This window comes from Cyphomyrmex costatus, unplaced genomic scaffold (genome assembly GCF_001594065.2).
Source record: "Cyphomyrmex costatus isolate MS0001 unplaced genomic scaffold, Ccosl1.0 scaffold192, whole genome shotgun sequence".
Classification (NCBI taxonomy): Eukaryota; Metazoa; Arthropoda; class Insecta; order Hymenoptera; family Formicidae; genus Cyphomyrmex; species Cyphomyrmex costatus.
In genome coordinates, this window is record NW_017275954.1 from 505,568 (window position 1) to 522,095 (window position 16,528).

At 32.8% G+C, this 16,528-nt stretch overlaps 2 protein-coding genes across 4 annotated transcripts; both read left to right on the forward strand.

The window, feature by feature from the left end:
* Window positions 1-460: 460 nt before the first annotated feature.
* mdu (mitotic spindle positioning protein meduse) lies at window positions 461-7,867 on the forward strand. Of its 2 annotated transcripts, XM_018538075.1 has the most exons (6): window positions 461-476; window positions 1,388-2,036; window positions 6,211-6,348; window positions 6,560-7,011; window positions 7,418-7,583; window positions 7,728-7,867. In XM_018538075.1, exons 2-6 carry the CDS (start codon window positions 1,827-1,829, stop codon window positions 7,830-7,832), a joined length of 1,071 nt encoding a protein of 356 aa, XP_018393577.1. In that variant the 5' UTR covers window positions 461-476; window positions 1,388-1,826; the 3' UTR covers window positions 7,833-7,867. The 2 variants fall into 2 exon arrangements, with proteins under 2 accessions (XP_018393577.1, XP_018393579.1); XM_018538077.1 differs by lacking the exon at window positions 461-476 and having other exon boundaries at window positions 1,383-2,036.
* Window positions 7,868-9,511: 1,644 nt separating this feature from the next.
* LOC108772585 (3-oxoacyl-[acyl-carrier-protein] reductase FabG) lies at window positions 9,512-15,656 on the forward strand. 2 transcript variants are annotated; one of them, XM_018538143.1, is made up of 11 exons: window positions 9,512-9,718; window positions 9,877-10,735; window positions 10,804-10,870; window positions 10,990-11,322; window positions 11,399-11,572; window positions 11,643-11,795; window positions 11,872-12,033; window positions 12,257-12,583; window positions 14,632-14,948; window positions 15,051-15,252; window positions 15,353-15,656. In XM_018538143.1, exons 1-11 carry the CDS (start codon window positions 9,631-9,633, stop codon window positions 15,593-15,595), a joined length of 2,925 nt encoding a protein of 974 aa, XP_018393645.1. In that variant the 5' UTR covers window positions 9,512-9,630; the 3' UTR covers window positions 15,596-15,656. The 2 variants fall into 2 exon arrangements, with proteins under 2 accessions (XP_018393645.1, XP_018393644.1); XM_018538142.1 differs by lacking the exons at window positions 9,512-9,718; window positions 9,877-10,735; window positions 10,804-10,870; ... (3 more) ...; window positions 11,872-12,033; window positions 12,257-12,583 and adding an exon at window positions 14,167-14,230.
* The last annotated feature ends 872 nt before the right edge of the window (window positions 15,657-16,528 follow it).

Sequence of the window (16,528 nt, forward strand, 5' to 3'; positions counted from 1 at the left end):
TGCGATATATTTACTGTTACAGGACGTTCGCGCGGCGCCAATGTACCTGCGGGTCCGCGACCAGTTCACCAGCAGTATCGCGAAAGGCGAGGACTCGATCGCAGGTGCCGCCCGCGCGTCGCCGCCGCGCCGCTTTTCTAATCTCCCGTCGATCTAATTCATGCGAGAGAGACGTGCGTGCGCCGGGAACGGAATAAAATTGGCGACGCTCTCGCGAGAAAACGCGACACGGTCTTGCGGAATCGTCGGCGATCACAGTCCCGTCGAATGAATTATTAGATACCTGTCTCGTTAAGTTCTCGGTCTCACGGAGCAGAACAGCGAGAGACCGCATTCACGATACCTCCGCGGCGAAGATCGGTATTTGCGCAACGCGGCCCCGCTGTGCGTCCTATTATTCGCGAGTTATCGAGGTCTTTGCGTTCGTCGCGGTGATACCCAGTACGATTACGCGCGTGTACAGCCTTCGATAGAAGGTATTCTCTCTTTCTCTCTCCTCTGTCATGCAAGTATTAATTCGAATGTAATTCATTCCAAGGAATACACCAAGTCAAATGATTTCGCTTCATTTAAAAATGATATAACTTTAAGTTACAACGCGTTTAACTGTTTATTGGTGCCAAGAATGATTAAAATAAAGACATTTTGATCTTTTGTTGACATTTTGTGTATCTCTTATAGAATACGGGAAGCGCAGAAGCTTGCAGCGATTACTGCAACGTTTGCGACGTTACTGCAATATCGCTGTAACATTGCAATGTTGCTGCAATATTGTTGGAGTGCGATTTGTGCTGTACGGTGAGCGTCAACATCTATATGGACACCAGTCCCTCTGTTACCATAGATAGATCGAATATAAAGTCTCTACCCAAGCAGAACAACAACCCATATATAGCACTGCAGACCATTACAGCAATATTGACTATGCGTTCAGCGAAATAGCAACTGTTATCCAATGAACACACGAAAGTCAACAAGAAATGAAAGTGACTTTATTTTAATTTTTAACATTAACAAACAGTCAAGTTTTGTAATAAAAAAATCATCATTTTGTTTTTCATGACGTCAAAATAAAGCGATTTTTACTTTCTCTTAACTTGGTGTATTCCTTTGAAATATATTATGATCTTTTAATATCATGAGATCGACTCTCTTTCTCACGGATCTAAATGTAGAAATCAATCGCATTAAAGAATTTTACAACAGCTGCAAAGCTGCTCTTTATCTGCCGAACGCAGCCATTGTAACGTTCTATAGCAATATTACAGTAACATTACAAATGTTACAGTAATATTACTCCAAATTCTGTGCTGTTGGGGAACTCGATATACGATATAAAACGACGTTGAAACGAATCGTAAATGATTGAAAAGTGACTTTTATTTAGTAATCATTTTGCAATCATTATTCACTGTCATGATGACTTTGTGTTCTGCTTGGGTAATCTGCACTCGTAGCCAGCCCTCCCTCAATATTGAGTTCAAGAAGAAGCTCTATGAATGAGCTCGAACGACGTCAGGAAACACCTCCGGTACAAGAATTGAACAACGGGGGACTCCGATTGCATCTGGAAGGCTGGAAGTATAGCGGCCTGGTTCGCGTCGGGTGTCATCCTCGCGACACGGATCGACGCTCGCCGAAAAGAGAACCTTCGGGAACAAAAGCATTACCGTGCGCAGTATAATATATATCATGTGCACGAGGAACCGTTCCGAAAAACCGAAAGCGACGCAACGTTGATTCTTACCGTCGCCAGTATACGCGGATGACACGCGCCATCGGCGTAAATATTGAAACAAGTGACGTAATATTAGTTGGCGCGAGGCATGATAATAAGCAGGGACGTCGTCGTTGCTCGTCGGCGCACCTCGCGATCAGATAAAGCCGCTCGAAATTGTTCCCCGTTTCGAGGTCGACGCACCGCTCGCGTATCTGCCGCGGAGGAGCCCGATAAAAGGTTCAGTCCGGATCCGCCGTCGTTGCCGGCCTGCCGTTGCATTCCCGAATCCCCGCCGGCGGAAACGCACGGAATGGAGGTGAGTCTCTCCCTCGCTTTGACTGTAAAAAAAAGAAAACGTAAAAAAAAGAGTTTCCGGAAAGCTGATTGCTCTTCCAAACACTCCACCCTAGCGAACACCGAATATATAACTATGGTCGTGTTAATAAAGCTGTGAAATATTTATATACATGTTAATATAGCAGTTACACTTGTAGTGTCCGGTTTCTGATCAATGCAAGATTAACTTTCAACCTTGGTTCAATTTTCTCTCTATTCCTATAAGTAGAAATAGATTTGCACGGTAAGTTAAATCGAAATGAAAGTTAATCTTACGTTGGGGAACTAAAAGTTTGTTTTATGTTCCTACCGCAATGTAGTTTAATTTTAATCTCGGTTCAACTAACTGTCCACCTTTTTCTAGCTCTAAGAATTAGAAAAAGCCGTGAAGAGTAAGTTGAGCTGAGACTAAAGTGATCTTTACATTGGCAGAAGTGAAAGACGAACTGAGCAAACAATTCAGCTAAAACGAATAAGACTGAAATTTATACTGAAACATATTTTCGTAGAGGGGTCGTTCATTGAAACGATGTAACCGATCTGCCTGTCCCACAGGTGTTCCTTATACGCTTCCTGCAATTTAAAGAGAAATACGCGTATAACGTGGACTTGATGGTAAATATATATTTGGATCTCTAGGAAAGTTAGAGATGCGTGCTAGACGAGACATCAGGAAATAGTAAAATATGGAAAGTGTAGCTAAACGGAATAAATTGCTATCGTGACGATAGTTTTATTTATCTCGAATGTTCGAGCAGTGAGAGAATTGACAGTCTACACGGAAAAAGATGACTAATAGCATTAATTGACAGCAGTTTAATAAAAAATAATCTTGGTAATTTTCGATGAAAATCATGTGTACTTTTGTTTTAACGAAATGTTATTTATTTGATTAATATTAGATATTATTAAATTACACAAGATAATTTCCAATTAAATTATGTTTTACTAATGCTGTTAATTTAATATCTTTTTTTTTTTTTCGTGTTCAGTTCGAAGTGAGATCGCTTTTTATATTTGTTTTAAAGTAAAGAAACAGAAATCGCGCTCGCTTATACTTTGATTTCATTGCATTCTTTTTATCTTTTCTCTCGAAAGATTAATAAAATAAAAAATAAGTACAGACATAGAGAGATAAAAAGATACAATACTATTGATTAAGGAAACAAGGAACTTGAAAAAAATACTTGAAAGATATAATTACTTTATGATTTAATTCATGTGACGGAATATGTTATTAGAGGTCTGGTTGTGAAAAGACTTGGATTCCACTGAGCGAGAGTTAATTCCACCTCGCACTATTACGCGTGACATTGCGACTATGTTTACAATGACATTTTTCATTGAGTCGTCTACGCGATGTTGATATCATATCTCTTACTCGGTTTCTTCGTAACGTTTATTAATTTGCTTTAATTACAAAAGCGATGTTAGTGTTACACGTAAAAGGAAGAATAATCAAAATTTTTGGTCCAAATTTAAAAATTTGAAATAAACACGCGTACTTGTAATATTTCATCTATAATAATTAGGCTGTAATACAACATATTTCGCATATGTATAATATTTGTTCAATAAATTTGTAAATCCATCGCAATTCCTGTCATATGTTTGCGGAAAACTTTTGTTCACGTTTGTGCGTCCTTCTTAAAATTCTAAACAAATTGTTGACATGGAATTTTTATCAGGAAGTGCGTTTGATATCACTTAATGTATTACAATTTGAATTTTTGCTACATATTTTTAGACATGTCGCAAGTTGAAACCAGTATCGATGTAATAACAGACCTTGAAAATTGATCCTTTCGAAGCCGAATGACTTATTCAACTATAATTCGATTCGAGTTGACGTAATATTGTACGCGATCTTCATACAGAACGATACAAGGCTCAAGATCAAAATGAGGTAGTCGTATTTGACGCATGATATAAAAATGTAGACCTCTATCTGGAAGAAGACAAAATGACTGTACGAATATATTTATTATATACAATCAAAGTCAAGGCAGTAATCTAATTTAAGTATATTATTCTTTTTTACATAATGATTTATTTATTATATGATAAAGATACAGAAAGTAAAATCCTGAAAATTGATTTTATTGAAGCTTTATGTGATCGTATTTTATCGTTACCTTTGAGCTTACTGTTATGAGTCTTAAATATTATCCTACTTATAATGAGTCTCAATGATCTTTGATTTCAATTCCAAGTATATCCGTCTACATTTTACAACTTATAACACTTGAAAGAGAATGACTTGACAATTCAAATAATGTTAATCGACATTGGGAGAACTGTAATCGACCTTAAGTCGGTCGCTCTCATACATTCTCGAAGGAAGCGAAGATGGTGCAGGCCGAGAGGAGAGACGAAAGAGGAAGAGTCGTGGCCCATTTCTTTTAGAAGGGAAACGATGATTACAGTTAAGCCGCCGTTACCTCCGTCGGTGCTCGCTCAGTTTTCTGTGGACGGCATTCCTGACCGGCGTCACAGCTGGAAATCCTCGTGAGAAACTCGGTATAGCGGCTGTAGCAACAGCTTCTGTCCTCGCCTCGCCTTTCGTACGTCACGTCAACCCTTTTACGGCACTTTTCTTGCAAGAGACACCGAGACGAGGTATTCAAGTTGGCCTTGGAGTCTTTTTCAGACCTGATTAATCGTCGCGCGAAAATTTATTCAAGTGACCTTTAATGATATACCCGAGCGAATGCAAAGTTTATGAATCAACGAATACAACCGATACAAATATATATCGTAGAAATTTCCCAGCAAAACAGACAGAATAGCTATATAACATATTTATGTAAATATATACACATTTTACATCTATGTTACATTGAGAAAACTTCTGGTTGAAAATGGCCAAATCAATTCTTGTCATATATATCGGTCAGAATTTTAATTATTACAAGAATTATAAATCAGCGTATTTTTAATCAGAATTCCAATTAATGTAATCAGATTTTTTTTCAGTGTACCTGCAGTTATATTTGATGTTTACCGAAAAATTGTGAAAAAATAGTATCTATTGTATTAATGAAAGAAAATCTGTTGGATCGAGTATAATATTCTCCATTCGAATATAGTTTTTCAGTTATTTCTAATAGTTTTGCAAGCCCAACAGTATTTCTTCATAAAGGAAGATCAGACTTTTAAGATTTTGTGTAAACATTTGAAACGGAAGTGACTCAAAGAAGAAGAAAAGTGGTAGTGGAGAGAAGATTTTATCAGGATAAAATCGCCGATGTGTTCATTGATACGAAAGTAACGCTCGATTTCCAATAGCCTTGATTTCGCCGAACGTTGTCGCTTGATCGCAATTTAGGTTCCTGTATTTTTTTCGTATACAGAAAATATCGCTTTATTCATCCGCTTCATGACTTCATAAACGCATGACGTGTGTCGGGACAGTTGCACTGGAACACGATATAATTTTTTCTGAAGATAAAAACTGATAATGTTCGATATGCGATCGATAAAGGCAAAGATGACGGTTATTGTTGCAAGAAGCAATTTGCTGCACCGCTGAAAACCCTTTCACCTTCCTACCTCACACATATGTAATTCTTTGAAAGTGGTCTCGTTCTCCACGGTATCATTCATATGAAATAACATATCTATTTATCAATAGTTATTACAATCAATCCATTAATCAATATTGAGTCCCAAGACTCGTATAAGCGCGATGAGAAAGATATCGAGAGAATTGGAATACACGTATAAAACATGACATAAAAATTTAAAAGACGTCATTCTGTCGTGCCATTTCTTTTATATCTGCAGATCAATTATTAGAAACCTTAATACTCGTAAAAAGGATCAGATAAGTTCTTCAACTATTCGATTTTCGATCGGATGCACATTGAAAGTAGAGTACTTTGTTTTTTAAACGAAATTTTAATGAGATTCCTTGTCTCGAAGTTTTTGGATTCTTTGTAAAGAAATTTTAAAACTCTCTGATAAAACAGAAGTCCGATTGTATTGTATATTATTGTAACATAACTTAAAATATTTTTAATTTTTCGTGAAAACATGTTGAAACCCTGATAAGGAAATCATTGAATTTTAATCTCGAGTAATCTCGTACTTTTCGAGGATAGTTTAAAACGGTCCATATTTTCACGTGTGAAATGTTTGATATGCATATGCAGGCGGAGCATAGACTGGAGCAGTTAAAGAGGGCGACGGACAGAATACAAAGGGAAATTGAAGAAGTCACCGAGAGGGAACACGAACTGCGGAACGTGGGTAGCATTAAAACCACATCCCACGAGACGGTAGACTTCAAGGTATCTTCAGAATGCACCAAATAAAACACAGTTTAGCATCTGTATCTCTAAAAATCCCACGCATCTATATTTATATTTATATAAAAATCGAAATATTTTCGAGCCTGAAGAACAAGATAAAAAAATGTGAAAATATGTTTGGAAATCGTGGAATCGCTCTCAAACACGGAAAATTCATTTGTATTTAAAATAATGTAATTTTATCGTATAGGTGCGCCGTATGCCACAAGCTCTGTCTTCGGGAAAACTGAAAAGAACAACGTCCACGCCGCAGATACTGGAAGCAGTTAGCCCGACGTCGTTATCGCCAAACTTGACGCCAAAGATGACGAACGGCGTGATATCTACGCGGACTACACCGACCCCACTGCGCTTTGCGACCATACCAAGCCAGAAGGGTTTGATGCATAGGTTTCTAGCTACACGGGGAAAACTCTATAAGAACAATTCGCCGAACGACGACAGTTTGAATTCTCCTATAACGCCCGTTATCACGCTCAATCCCCTAAGTATTAAAGCTTTTAATAGAACACTGGAAATACCATTGGAGCCGGACGACACCGACGGGCCACAGAAACCGTTAACGAGGAAAGGATATGTTCCTGTCGAGCAAAAGATTCAAAAAGAGCTGCATGATATGAAAGAGCGGGAGAACGAATTAAGGTATCGAAGTTTTCATATCGAGGAATTTACTTTATTTTACTAAAGGTCCAAACTATTTTTTAAATAACAGATTAAAGGGAAGATTGCGATTAACTTTCTATAATTGTTTAAGAATAATTTTTTTAGTTTATTAAGAATTAAACGATTTGTACTATTATTATATCTCCAATTCTGTGTGACGATAATCAATAATACAAATACAAAAAATAATATAACTTAGGTGATTTATTTAATATCTGATTTTGTTTACAATGAAGAAAGCATTAAAAGGATAAAGTATTACGTTATCTGAGCAAATTGCTGCATTACAATAAAACATAACAAAAATTGCGTAAAGGAGCCTTTTTATTTCATTATAACATGTACAAACTTAAACTGGTTCGTGTAAATCTCGTTTATCTTCTAGATTGATGAGATCGCAAATGTTGGCAAAGTCTCAGCCGAATCTACTTGACATAGGAAATGACAACGATTCCGATATTTACGATGGCTCCAGTTCTCTTAGAAGTGGCACTTCCACTAATACCTTGAATGAAGATGAAATCGAAAGAGAACATAAAGGAAAACACAAGGTTGGCAATGTTTTTTTTCACTTTTTACAATTAATTACTATTACACCGAAATAAATGTGTTAGATTAAAAATAATTCTTTGGATCGTGTCTGTGGATGAGATATATTTTATTAAGCGATAAAAAAAACCTTTTATTATTTGTAGCCTAATCCACGACGTCGTAACACGCTGATCGCGCAATGGGAGAATCTGATAGCCGCCAAGAGAGAAGCTATTGAGAATAATAATGAGAAAGATAATTATTTTTAAAAGTTCTACAATTTGCGGACAACAACACCGTCTTTATTTTTATCCTATCGGTATCCTGTTCTACTTGAATGATCAATTGTAAATTAATAATACTTATTAATATTACAGTGAATAACTGTATTGTAATTAAGAGCATTGCTCCACCTTTCCTGAAACATATCTTAAATGAATATTTTCTTGTTTTTTATCTTGTTTATTTATATAGTTTATTTATGAATGAACCATTTTTTGTGTTTAAATATTTATGCGCTCTAGTATTAATTATAAAGTTTAATTCATCGCGTCTCTGCATGTTTTCAGTATTAAGTTGTTGGCTAAATGTTATTGAAACGCGACTGCTTATAAAATTGTAGAATCTTCTTTAAGAAAGTAGAGCACATTTTGTTTCATGGTTATTGATAAATTGGAGATAACATGAATACAATATGTAAAATATTTTCACTCGCGAGCGACTGAAGTTTTTGTATGTTATCATCTAATACAACTTTGCGAGTGAAAAGTGTTTATTATATAATAGTTAATAATTCAATCGATTTTTTGGACATATATATATGTATAGTATTAAAAATATAACATATATCAAATATTAATTAGTCGTAAAAGACAGGTAAGATATTCGATGAATACCTGCATGTGAAAAATAAACCCAGTTGTAATAATAATATATAATTGAATAATAATAATTATTGCATTGAAAATATTGTTTTATCATTCTTTCTGGCATTTTGGTTTCATTATTACTACATTTCATTACCTTAATTTATTCTCATTATTATAATAGAATCTATATATAGGTATAATATATATATTATTATATAAAGATATTAATTACTATAATGTTTAATTTTTATTTTAGAAGTATATATCCTATTGCAGTACACATATATAATTAGGTATAATATCATGATGCACACACAAGTCAATTAAATTTAAAAATTTTCAAATTATTGTTGGCACTCTGAGACTCCTTTATCTATATCTATACATTGCATTATTACATTAAATTTTATTAAAAAGTAGGACCGCGATAATAAATAATAAAGAAATATAAAACAAAAAGATTGATCATACTTTATTTAATTAATACTCATCTAATCAGTCATGGATGTAGCAGGGGAGACAAAAAAAATCACGATCATAGCATAGAACAGAACCACAAAATCGCAGACATTATCCACTGAGAAGACGTATTAACATTGGCTATTTTAGTTCAATGTCCACATTTTAAAGACATAGAGGCGCTTTAAGATAAAGTCCACACCGGTATCACAGTATATACAGTAGCGCAACTCTCCTGATTTTGTGAAGCCTAAAATGAAGTGCACATGCGCGGCCGAGGCGCGTAACCAATCAGGGCACTGTATTCTATCTCACTTCTTCTTTCTATTGTCGGTGTCTGTCAGTCCCATTGAAATGTCCATATAAGGCATTTAAAGGACCATTTGACGGAAAGTATTTCGGTTCGGGTGCTTTCCATTATATGATGCGTGTCTGCGGATGAGCTCGTCTCGATTGTTCGTCATTTAGCACTTTTTGACGACTAGGGCTCTTATGACGTGCATTATTGCGACGTGACGACGCCGTAGACGCAGGCGCCCGGAAACCGGTCGAGCGACGCCATTTTCGCGGGCATTGCATCATCCGTTCGTTTTCATATTTTTGTACGGTTTACTTTAAAGACGTGATCTGGCCGTATCGATCTCCTATTTCATTGCTTGGAGGCGGGAGCCATTATTTAAGGTAGAAGAAGAAGAGCCTTTGCTTGTGTGTGCTACCAGTTGCACCAGGCCGCCGATAGATGGCGCTACCGTCGAGTGCTGCAAGCGGGTTGAAAATCGCATCACTGATAGAAATTAAACTTTTACTTAATTTCTCCATAAACAAAGGTATGCTGATTATTATTACTACATGTTACTGTAAAATCATAAAATTCAATAAAATATATAAAATGACTTCTAAGTACACATATATAGTATATTTTAATACGTAGAAATTCTGTTATTAATATGTATAATTCTATCTCAACAATTCTTTCTAATTTTAGTTCTAGATTTACCAAATAATGTATCGGAAATACTAAATGGCCGATACAAAGATACAATAAATAATGAACTTTCTACATTTATCGAGGCAATAAGAAATGGTGATAATTTAGAAGAGATTATACATAATAGTTTATCTGAAACTCATATGCATTTGTCATGGCTGTGTACAGGAGTAGCTTCATTATTATACTTTGTCCAATACAATTGGACAGGCCCTCCTGTTGATGAAGATATTGATTGGTTGAAAACTAGAAGAGACGAAGCACTCAATCATTTATCCTTGCATGATGGATGTAATATAAATGTACAAAAACCAGAATTCCTTTATCTGTCTAAGAAAATATTTTCTAACGTAGATCTGCAGCTTAAATATAAAAGTTGCATTTGGTGGCTGTTTAGAGCTACTCTATTACATCAACATGTGTTAGATGAAGACACAGGAGTACTTTTTGAAGAAACTGAGAATTTAATAACAGAAATTAGTAAGCTGAATATATTGGAACATTCTCTTTGTAATCTTTTATATAATCTAGAAGCTGCTGCATTTTATTTGTACTATAGAAGATCACAGAATTCTGAGAAGCACCTTGAACATGCACAAACAATAGCAGGTTTGAAATTAAGTTTAGAAGGCGCAATGGGAAAACGTACCAAGTATCAACAAGAAGAAAAACCGCAATTATATCTCAAAGTAGAAATGAACAAGGATACTTTTCCTTCGTTAGATTGCAAAGATGTACCAAAGTCTCTGAGTTTAAATGATTTTGATGATTTGAGATTAGACTGCATTGAGTTTTCAGAACATAAAGAAGAGACTAAATTAGGTATGATAGAAGAAGCAATAATTTTAGGAAAATAGTAAGTATATATTTATATCAATTATAGCACGTAAACATTAATATAAGAGCGATTTTAATAGTTAACAGTATTCAGTTACAGTTGTGTCAACCTACATATGAAATTACTGATGAGGAAATCAGACCCTATCTAAGTGTAAGCTATAATGTTAACATGATTTTTTCTTTATTATTTATGAATAATATTGATTATTCATAAATATTTAATGTAATGGTTCATTATTGATAGATAGTATTAAGAAATATTTCTTATAGAAAGTTATTGAGAGTACAAAAAATTGGTCGTTGAAGATGACTTCTTTGTACTATCGTTGCTCATCGGAGTCTGGTAATAAGAGAACTGTTAATAGATCTATGAAGCAAACAGAGTCTCTAATAAATGATTACAATGATGTAAAAACACCTGTAGTCAGAAGATTGGATTTATTTTTTGCAAGTGGTATGAGACCGATTTGGATATTGGAGGAAAAATGGGGTAATCTACTGTTCAGTTTTGGTGATGTAAAAGCAGCTCTGGAAGTTTTTATAAAACTAGAACTGTGGGAGGATGTGATCGTCTGTTATAACGTATTAAATTTGAAACATAAGGTATATTTTATATTAATATATTTTATATTATGATAAAAAATTATGTAATAAATAACTTATGTGAACGCGTTTTCAGGCAGTTGAGATTATCGAGCAGGAAATATCTAAGAAGCCAACGGTAAAATTGTGGTGTCTGTTAGGAGATGCAACTGGTGATGTGAGTCATTATGAAGTGGCATGGAAATTGTCCGAGGAAAAAAGCAGTAGAGTACAAAGACATTGGGGATTGTATTACTTTGCAAAGAAAAATGTTAATATTTGAGTCACTAACTGCCAAAGTAAACCTTTTATTCAAAACTTAATGTAATATTTATTTTTAGTATGTCGAAGCAATACCACATTTAAAGCTATCAGTTGAACTGAATAATATTCAGGAAGATGTATGGTTTAAATTAGGCTATGCAGGATTACAAATAGAAGATTGGAAATTGGCTGCTAAGGCATATAAACATTACTGTTCTTTAGAACAATGTGTACGTACACATATTTGATAATTTTACAGTTGACATATGAATTTCATAAAAATCTTGTTCTATCTAAAAATTTCAGTCTTTTGAAGCATGGAACAATTTAGCAACAGCATACATAAAATTGGGAGATAAAACAACAGCTTGGAAATTTTTACATGATGCCATAGCATCTTGTTATGATTGTTGGCAAGTATGGGATAATTTAATGATCGTAAGCATCGATTTGGGACATTTTTCGGAAGTACGTATTTACACTTCTTTTTACAAAAATTCTCAGTTTAAATATCTAAGCTAATTGCAAAAGCATTAACATTTAAAATTATAAAATTCATGTATACATATATTAAAAGTGAATTTTATATATATATATATATACACACGCATATATAATTGTATTTTTTTGATATAGTTAAATTTTTATATTAAATATATCTTATTAATAGTTTTAAATAATTTATTTACAGGTTATTCGATGTTATCATCGTATTTTGGATTTGAAAAAGAACCATTTAGATGTTCAAGTTCTCCAGATATTAACAAATGCTATAGTAAATAATATTAATGATGCAAACGGAAATCCAGCATCTCGTTTGCTTCAAAATAGTTTGGAATTATTTGGAAGAATCACCTCTATTATAGTTAATAATCCAGATATTTGGAGAATGTACGCTGAACTTGTCGTATTGAGAAAAACAGACATTGACGAAGAGAAAGCGGCACAGTACCTACAAAAAGCATATCGTTTTATCACTTCAAATCCATGGAGTCATAACGAAGCTGCAACTTTAAATGTGCTGAATTTATGTTGTGATTTAGCACAAGCATATTTACGTTGTACTATTGATATTGCAGTTATTAAGAAAAGGAAGATGTTAGGAAGCGCTAAATTGTCATTACTAGGAGTCGTGAAAAAAGTCAAGGAACAAGAGTGGAGTAATACAAATATCATCGAACAATTAATGAAAGTTGAAGAATACTTAGCGACTATAACGAATGAATTGGAACAAATAAAATCTATACAATAAGGATATTACTAGAAAAATTCTTTTTCTACAGAACTTTATAAAATTAATAATATTTAATAAAATAACATAGTTTTACAACAAACAATATAAATACATTTTAAATTCTGTTTTATATGCATTGTATATAATTAGTTATTATAATTAATTATTAATATCAATATGATAATATATTCTACTTATACACACAACTGTTAAACTGAAAAATCACCATATTAATATTCATACATATTTTTGTTAGACAGCTGGACATATTTAGTCATTTAAATAGATAAAACTCGTTACAGATTATATATTTACGAAAGTAAACAATTTAAATAAATTACTAAAGAATTTTTTTTCAAATATATATATATATATATGCTTTGTATATTAATATTATTCTATATAAATGCATGAGAATGTTTCACATTTTAATTTAATAATGTTTAAAATTTGTAATCTGCAACATGAAAATTTTTAATTTATTCACTTTCCAAATTCTGGGTATTTGTCTTACTTTGATTAATTTTGAATACTTAGGAAAAATTAAAAATAATAATTTTATTTTTGAAATATACATTTTAATTGAAATTTATACTATCTTTCCAAATATTATCGATTCCAAATATCTTTTTAGAAATTTTGTTTATAATAATATCATACTTACATTATCCTCACAATGTTTTATTTTTTTAAATAATATAAAGTACTACTTTTTATATTGTAATTTATTGTTTCCTCAATGTTCCAAGATCTAATTACACTCTCCTCTTCTCAGAAATGTTAAGAACGTCCCTAATTATAGAAAAATTGAATAAGACTGTATATAAAAAATAAATTTTGACAGTTAGAAAGAACCAATAATTTAACAAAGGTAATAAATTAGCACATATATACGTTATAATAATACATAATAGAAAATATAATTAAAAACATAAAAATCAAAATAATACAAACATTTCGACTCCGTTCGGGTCATTTTCAATGTAACAATAAAATTATTTAAATTAATAATCGCAATAATAAAGACTTTCAAGTATATCTATTGTATAATCTTGTTGCGTGTCAATAATTTAATAAGTTCCTAATTATTTTTTCCTGTTTGAAATAATTCTTGTTTTATTAACATTGAAAATTTTGGTACTTTTATTCATTAATAAGAAATAAATTATATTATTAAAAAAGAAAAGTGCAGCAACTTGACGGCATTTAGGAGCGAGATAGAAAACTGGCAACTGCTACTAGCAGCATCATAGCTGTTCCTGAATAGAAGAGTGGGGGAGTACAAATATATACGAAGTGCTAACTCACTTATCGTACTACATATATCGTATTTGTTTATCGCTGCGTTGCAGATTGTACCTTGCTCTCACGTATACTACATCGCATTTTTATCGCTTTTTGCGAATATCGCAATTGATATCGTCTAGCACTGTAAGTATTCAGGTGGCTATTAAACGCTATATATTATTTTACATAACTAGAAACGATAACCGGCATATTATTTTTTTTTCTATTCATCTTTTTTCTTCCAAAAACCTAGCTCGTGTTAAACGAAATATTTCTGCTGATTGATTATGTTTGAAAGTACAAGTATATATATATATATATATCATTATATTTTTATAACATTAATGTCCACATCCACCAATGTGATTAACTTGAAGCTCGTTTAACTTACTTATCTTTTTCTAGTTGTAAGAATTAGAAAAGATAATGAGCAAATTAAGTTCATCTATTGGTAGAAACGAGCCTGAATTTGCAATATCACTGTCTCGGGTCGTGTATAAAATGTATGTTGTAACAGTTTTTTGAAGAACATTAATTTATTTCAGATGTCTTTTGCTGGAAAAGTTGTCCTAATAACAGGAGCTAGTTCAGGTATAGGTGCTGCAACAGCTGTTCACCTAGCTCACCTTGGGGCGTCGTTGTCGATAAGTGGACGTAACAAGGACAATTTAAATAAGGTAGCCGAACAGTGTGGACAATCCAAGCCATTCATCGTAACGGGAGAACTAACTAATGAGAACGATGTAAAAAATATTATTGATTCGACAATCAAGCACTATGGTAAATTAGATGTTTTAGTTAACAACGCTGGAATTTTGGAAAGCGGTACTATAGAGACCACAAGCTTGGAACAGTATGACAAGTACGTAATAATAAACTGATAATATATAAATTTACATCAGTATTGATATAAACTATGTTACGTTTTGATAACATGCTCGTATCATAAAATATGTATTTGCAGGATTTTCAATATAAATGTTCGCTCGGTATATCAACTAACAACACTGGCAGTGCCATATTTAATCAAGACAAAGGGCAACATTATAAACATTTCTAGTGTAAATGGAATACGATCTTTCCCGGGTTGTCTGGCATATTGCATGAGTAAAGCAGCTGTGGATCAATTTACACGTTGCGTTGCTTTAGAATTGGCATCAAAACAGGTATATGTAAACATAATGACTGTTTTCTTTTTTCAACAACTTAATATTGTTTTTAAAGATTTTATTATTCATATTATTTTAAAATGTTTTAATGCACTAGGTGCGTGTGAACGCCGTGAATCCTGGCGTTATAATAACAAACCTGCACGAAACCAGTGGAATGAACCCAGACCAGCTTAAAAGTTTCTTCGAGCGCGGTAAACAAACGCATGCTCTAGGAAGAACGGGCGATGTTTCGGAAGTCGCAAAGACTATTGCATTTCTAGCAAGTGATGATGCCAGTTTCATAACAGGAGCAACATTACCTGTAGATGGAGGTAGACATGCCATGTGTCCTCGCTAAAAAACTTAAGTCGTCCGTATAAATGATATATGGTATATATGATATATATATATATATATATATATATGTATATATATATCCAAAACGTAATTATTCGTAATCTATTTTCATACAAAAAAATGCTTACATTTTTGTAGCAAAAAAAGAAAGTGAAACTTCTTATAGTATATAACCAGAGTATAAGGATAAGCAATCCTTTTGGCAAAAATGTAATAAGTCAATTTTAAAACCTCCGATTTTATAAAGCACATTTCAGAAAAAGATAATAAAATTTATTATCTTTAATTTTATATTAAAATATACAGGGACATTTAAATAAAAAGCAGCAACCAATATATAATTAAAATAAATGAGCAGGATATTTTAATTTTAATTTGAAAAACGTTCTATAATATTTACAATTTTAATTCATAAGAGTAATTTTGTATCTATATTTTATAAATATTATTTTCGCTATGGGGAAATATTGAAAAATTTAATTTAGACATTCAGTTAAACCCATTGGAAACTTATCGTTTAATTTTTATTTTGCCAACAAAAATGGCAGTGTTAACGATTTATGTTATAATAAACACAATATATGTGTAACACATAATATAGATTGACGTAAGAAATATTTCTACAGTTTACAGCTACGTTGCAACTTGTTCTCTGTAAGATGATAATTTACATTGACGGATGATAATAACACACAAGTATAGATAATATATAACAAGTATAGATAATATATAACGTAATGTATATATATATACAACAATAACTTCCTTACAAAAGTATTCTTTAATATGTTCACCATTTGTGATGAATTGCAGACAAACTATTGCATTTTGGCTTAAATATATATATGTAAAATAATTAATTTTATATAGTTCATCAAATGCGGTTTTTTTATGCATAAGAAACACTTATACATATATGTATATATCGCTAACA

What these genes read in the sequence shown, in the direction of transcription:
- mdu (XM_018538075.1), top strand. Translation starts at nt 1,827, where the DNA reads ATGATAATAAGCAGGGACGTCGTCGTTGCTCGTCGGCGCACCTCGCGA. An exon ending in ACGAGACGGTAGACTTCAAG is followed by an intron (nt 6,349 to 6,559) that starts GTATCTTCAGAA and finishes TTTATCGTATAG; the next exon opens with GTGCGCCGTATGCCACAAGC. An exon ending in GAGCGGGAGAACGAATTAAG is followed by an intron (nt 7,012 to 7,417) that starts GTATCGAAGTTT and finishes TTTATCTTCTAG; the next exon opens with ATTGATGAGATCGCAAATGT.
- LOC108772585 (XM_018538143.1), top strand. Translation starts at nt 9,631, where the DNA reads ATGGCGCTACCGTCGAGTGCTGCAAGCGGGTTGAAAATCGCATCACTG. An exon ending in GCAATAATTTTAGGAAAATA is followed by an intron (nt 10,736 to 10,803) that starts GTAAGTATATAT and finishes AATAGTTAACAG; the next exon opens with TATTCAGTTACAGTTGTGTC. An exon ending in ATTTGGGACATTTTTCGGAA is followed by an intron (nt 12,034 to 12,256) that starts GTACGTATTTAC and finishes ATTTATTTACAG; the next exon opens with GTTATTCGATGTTATCATCG.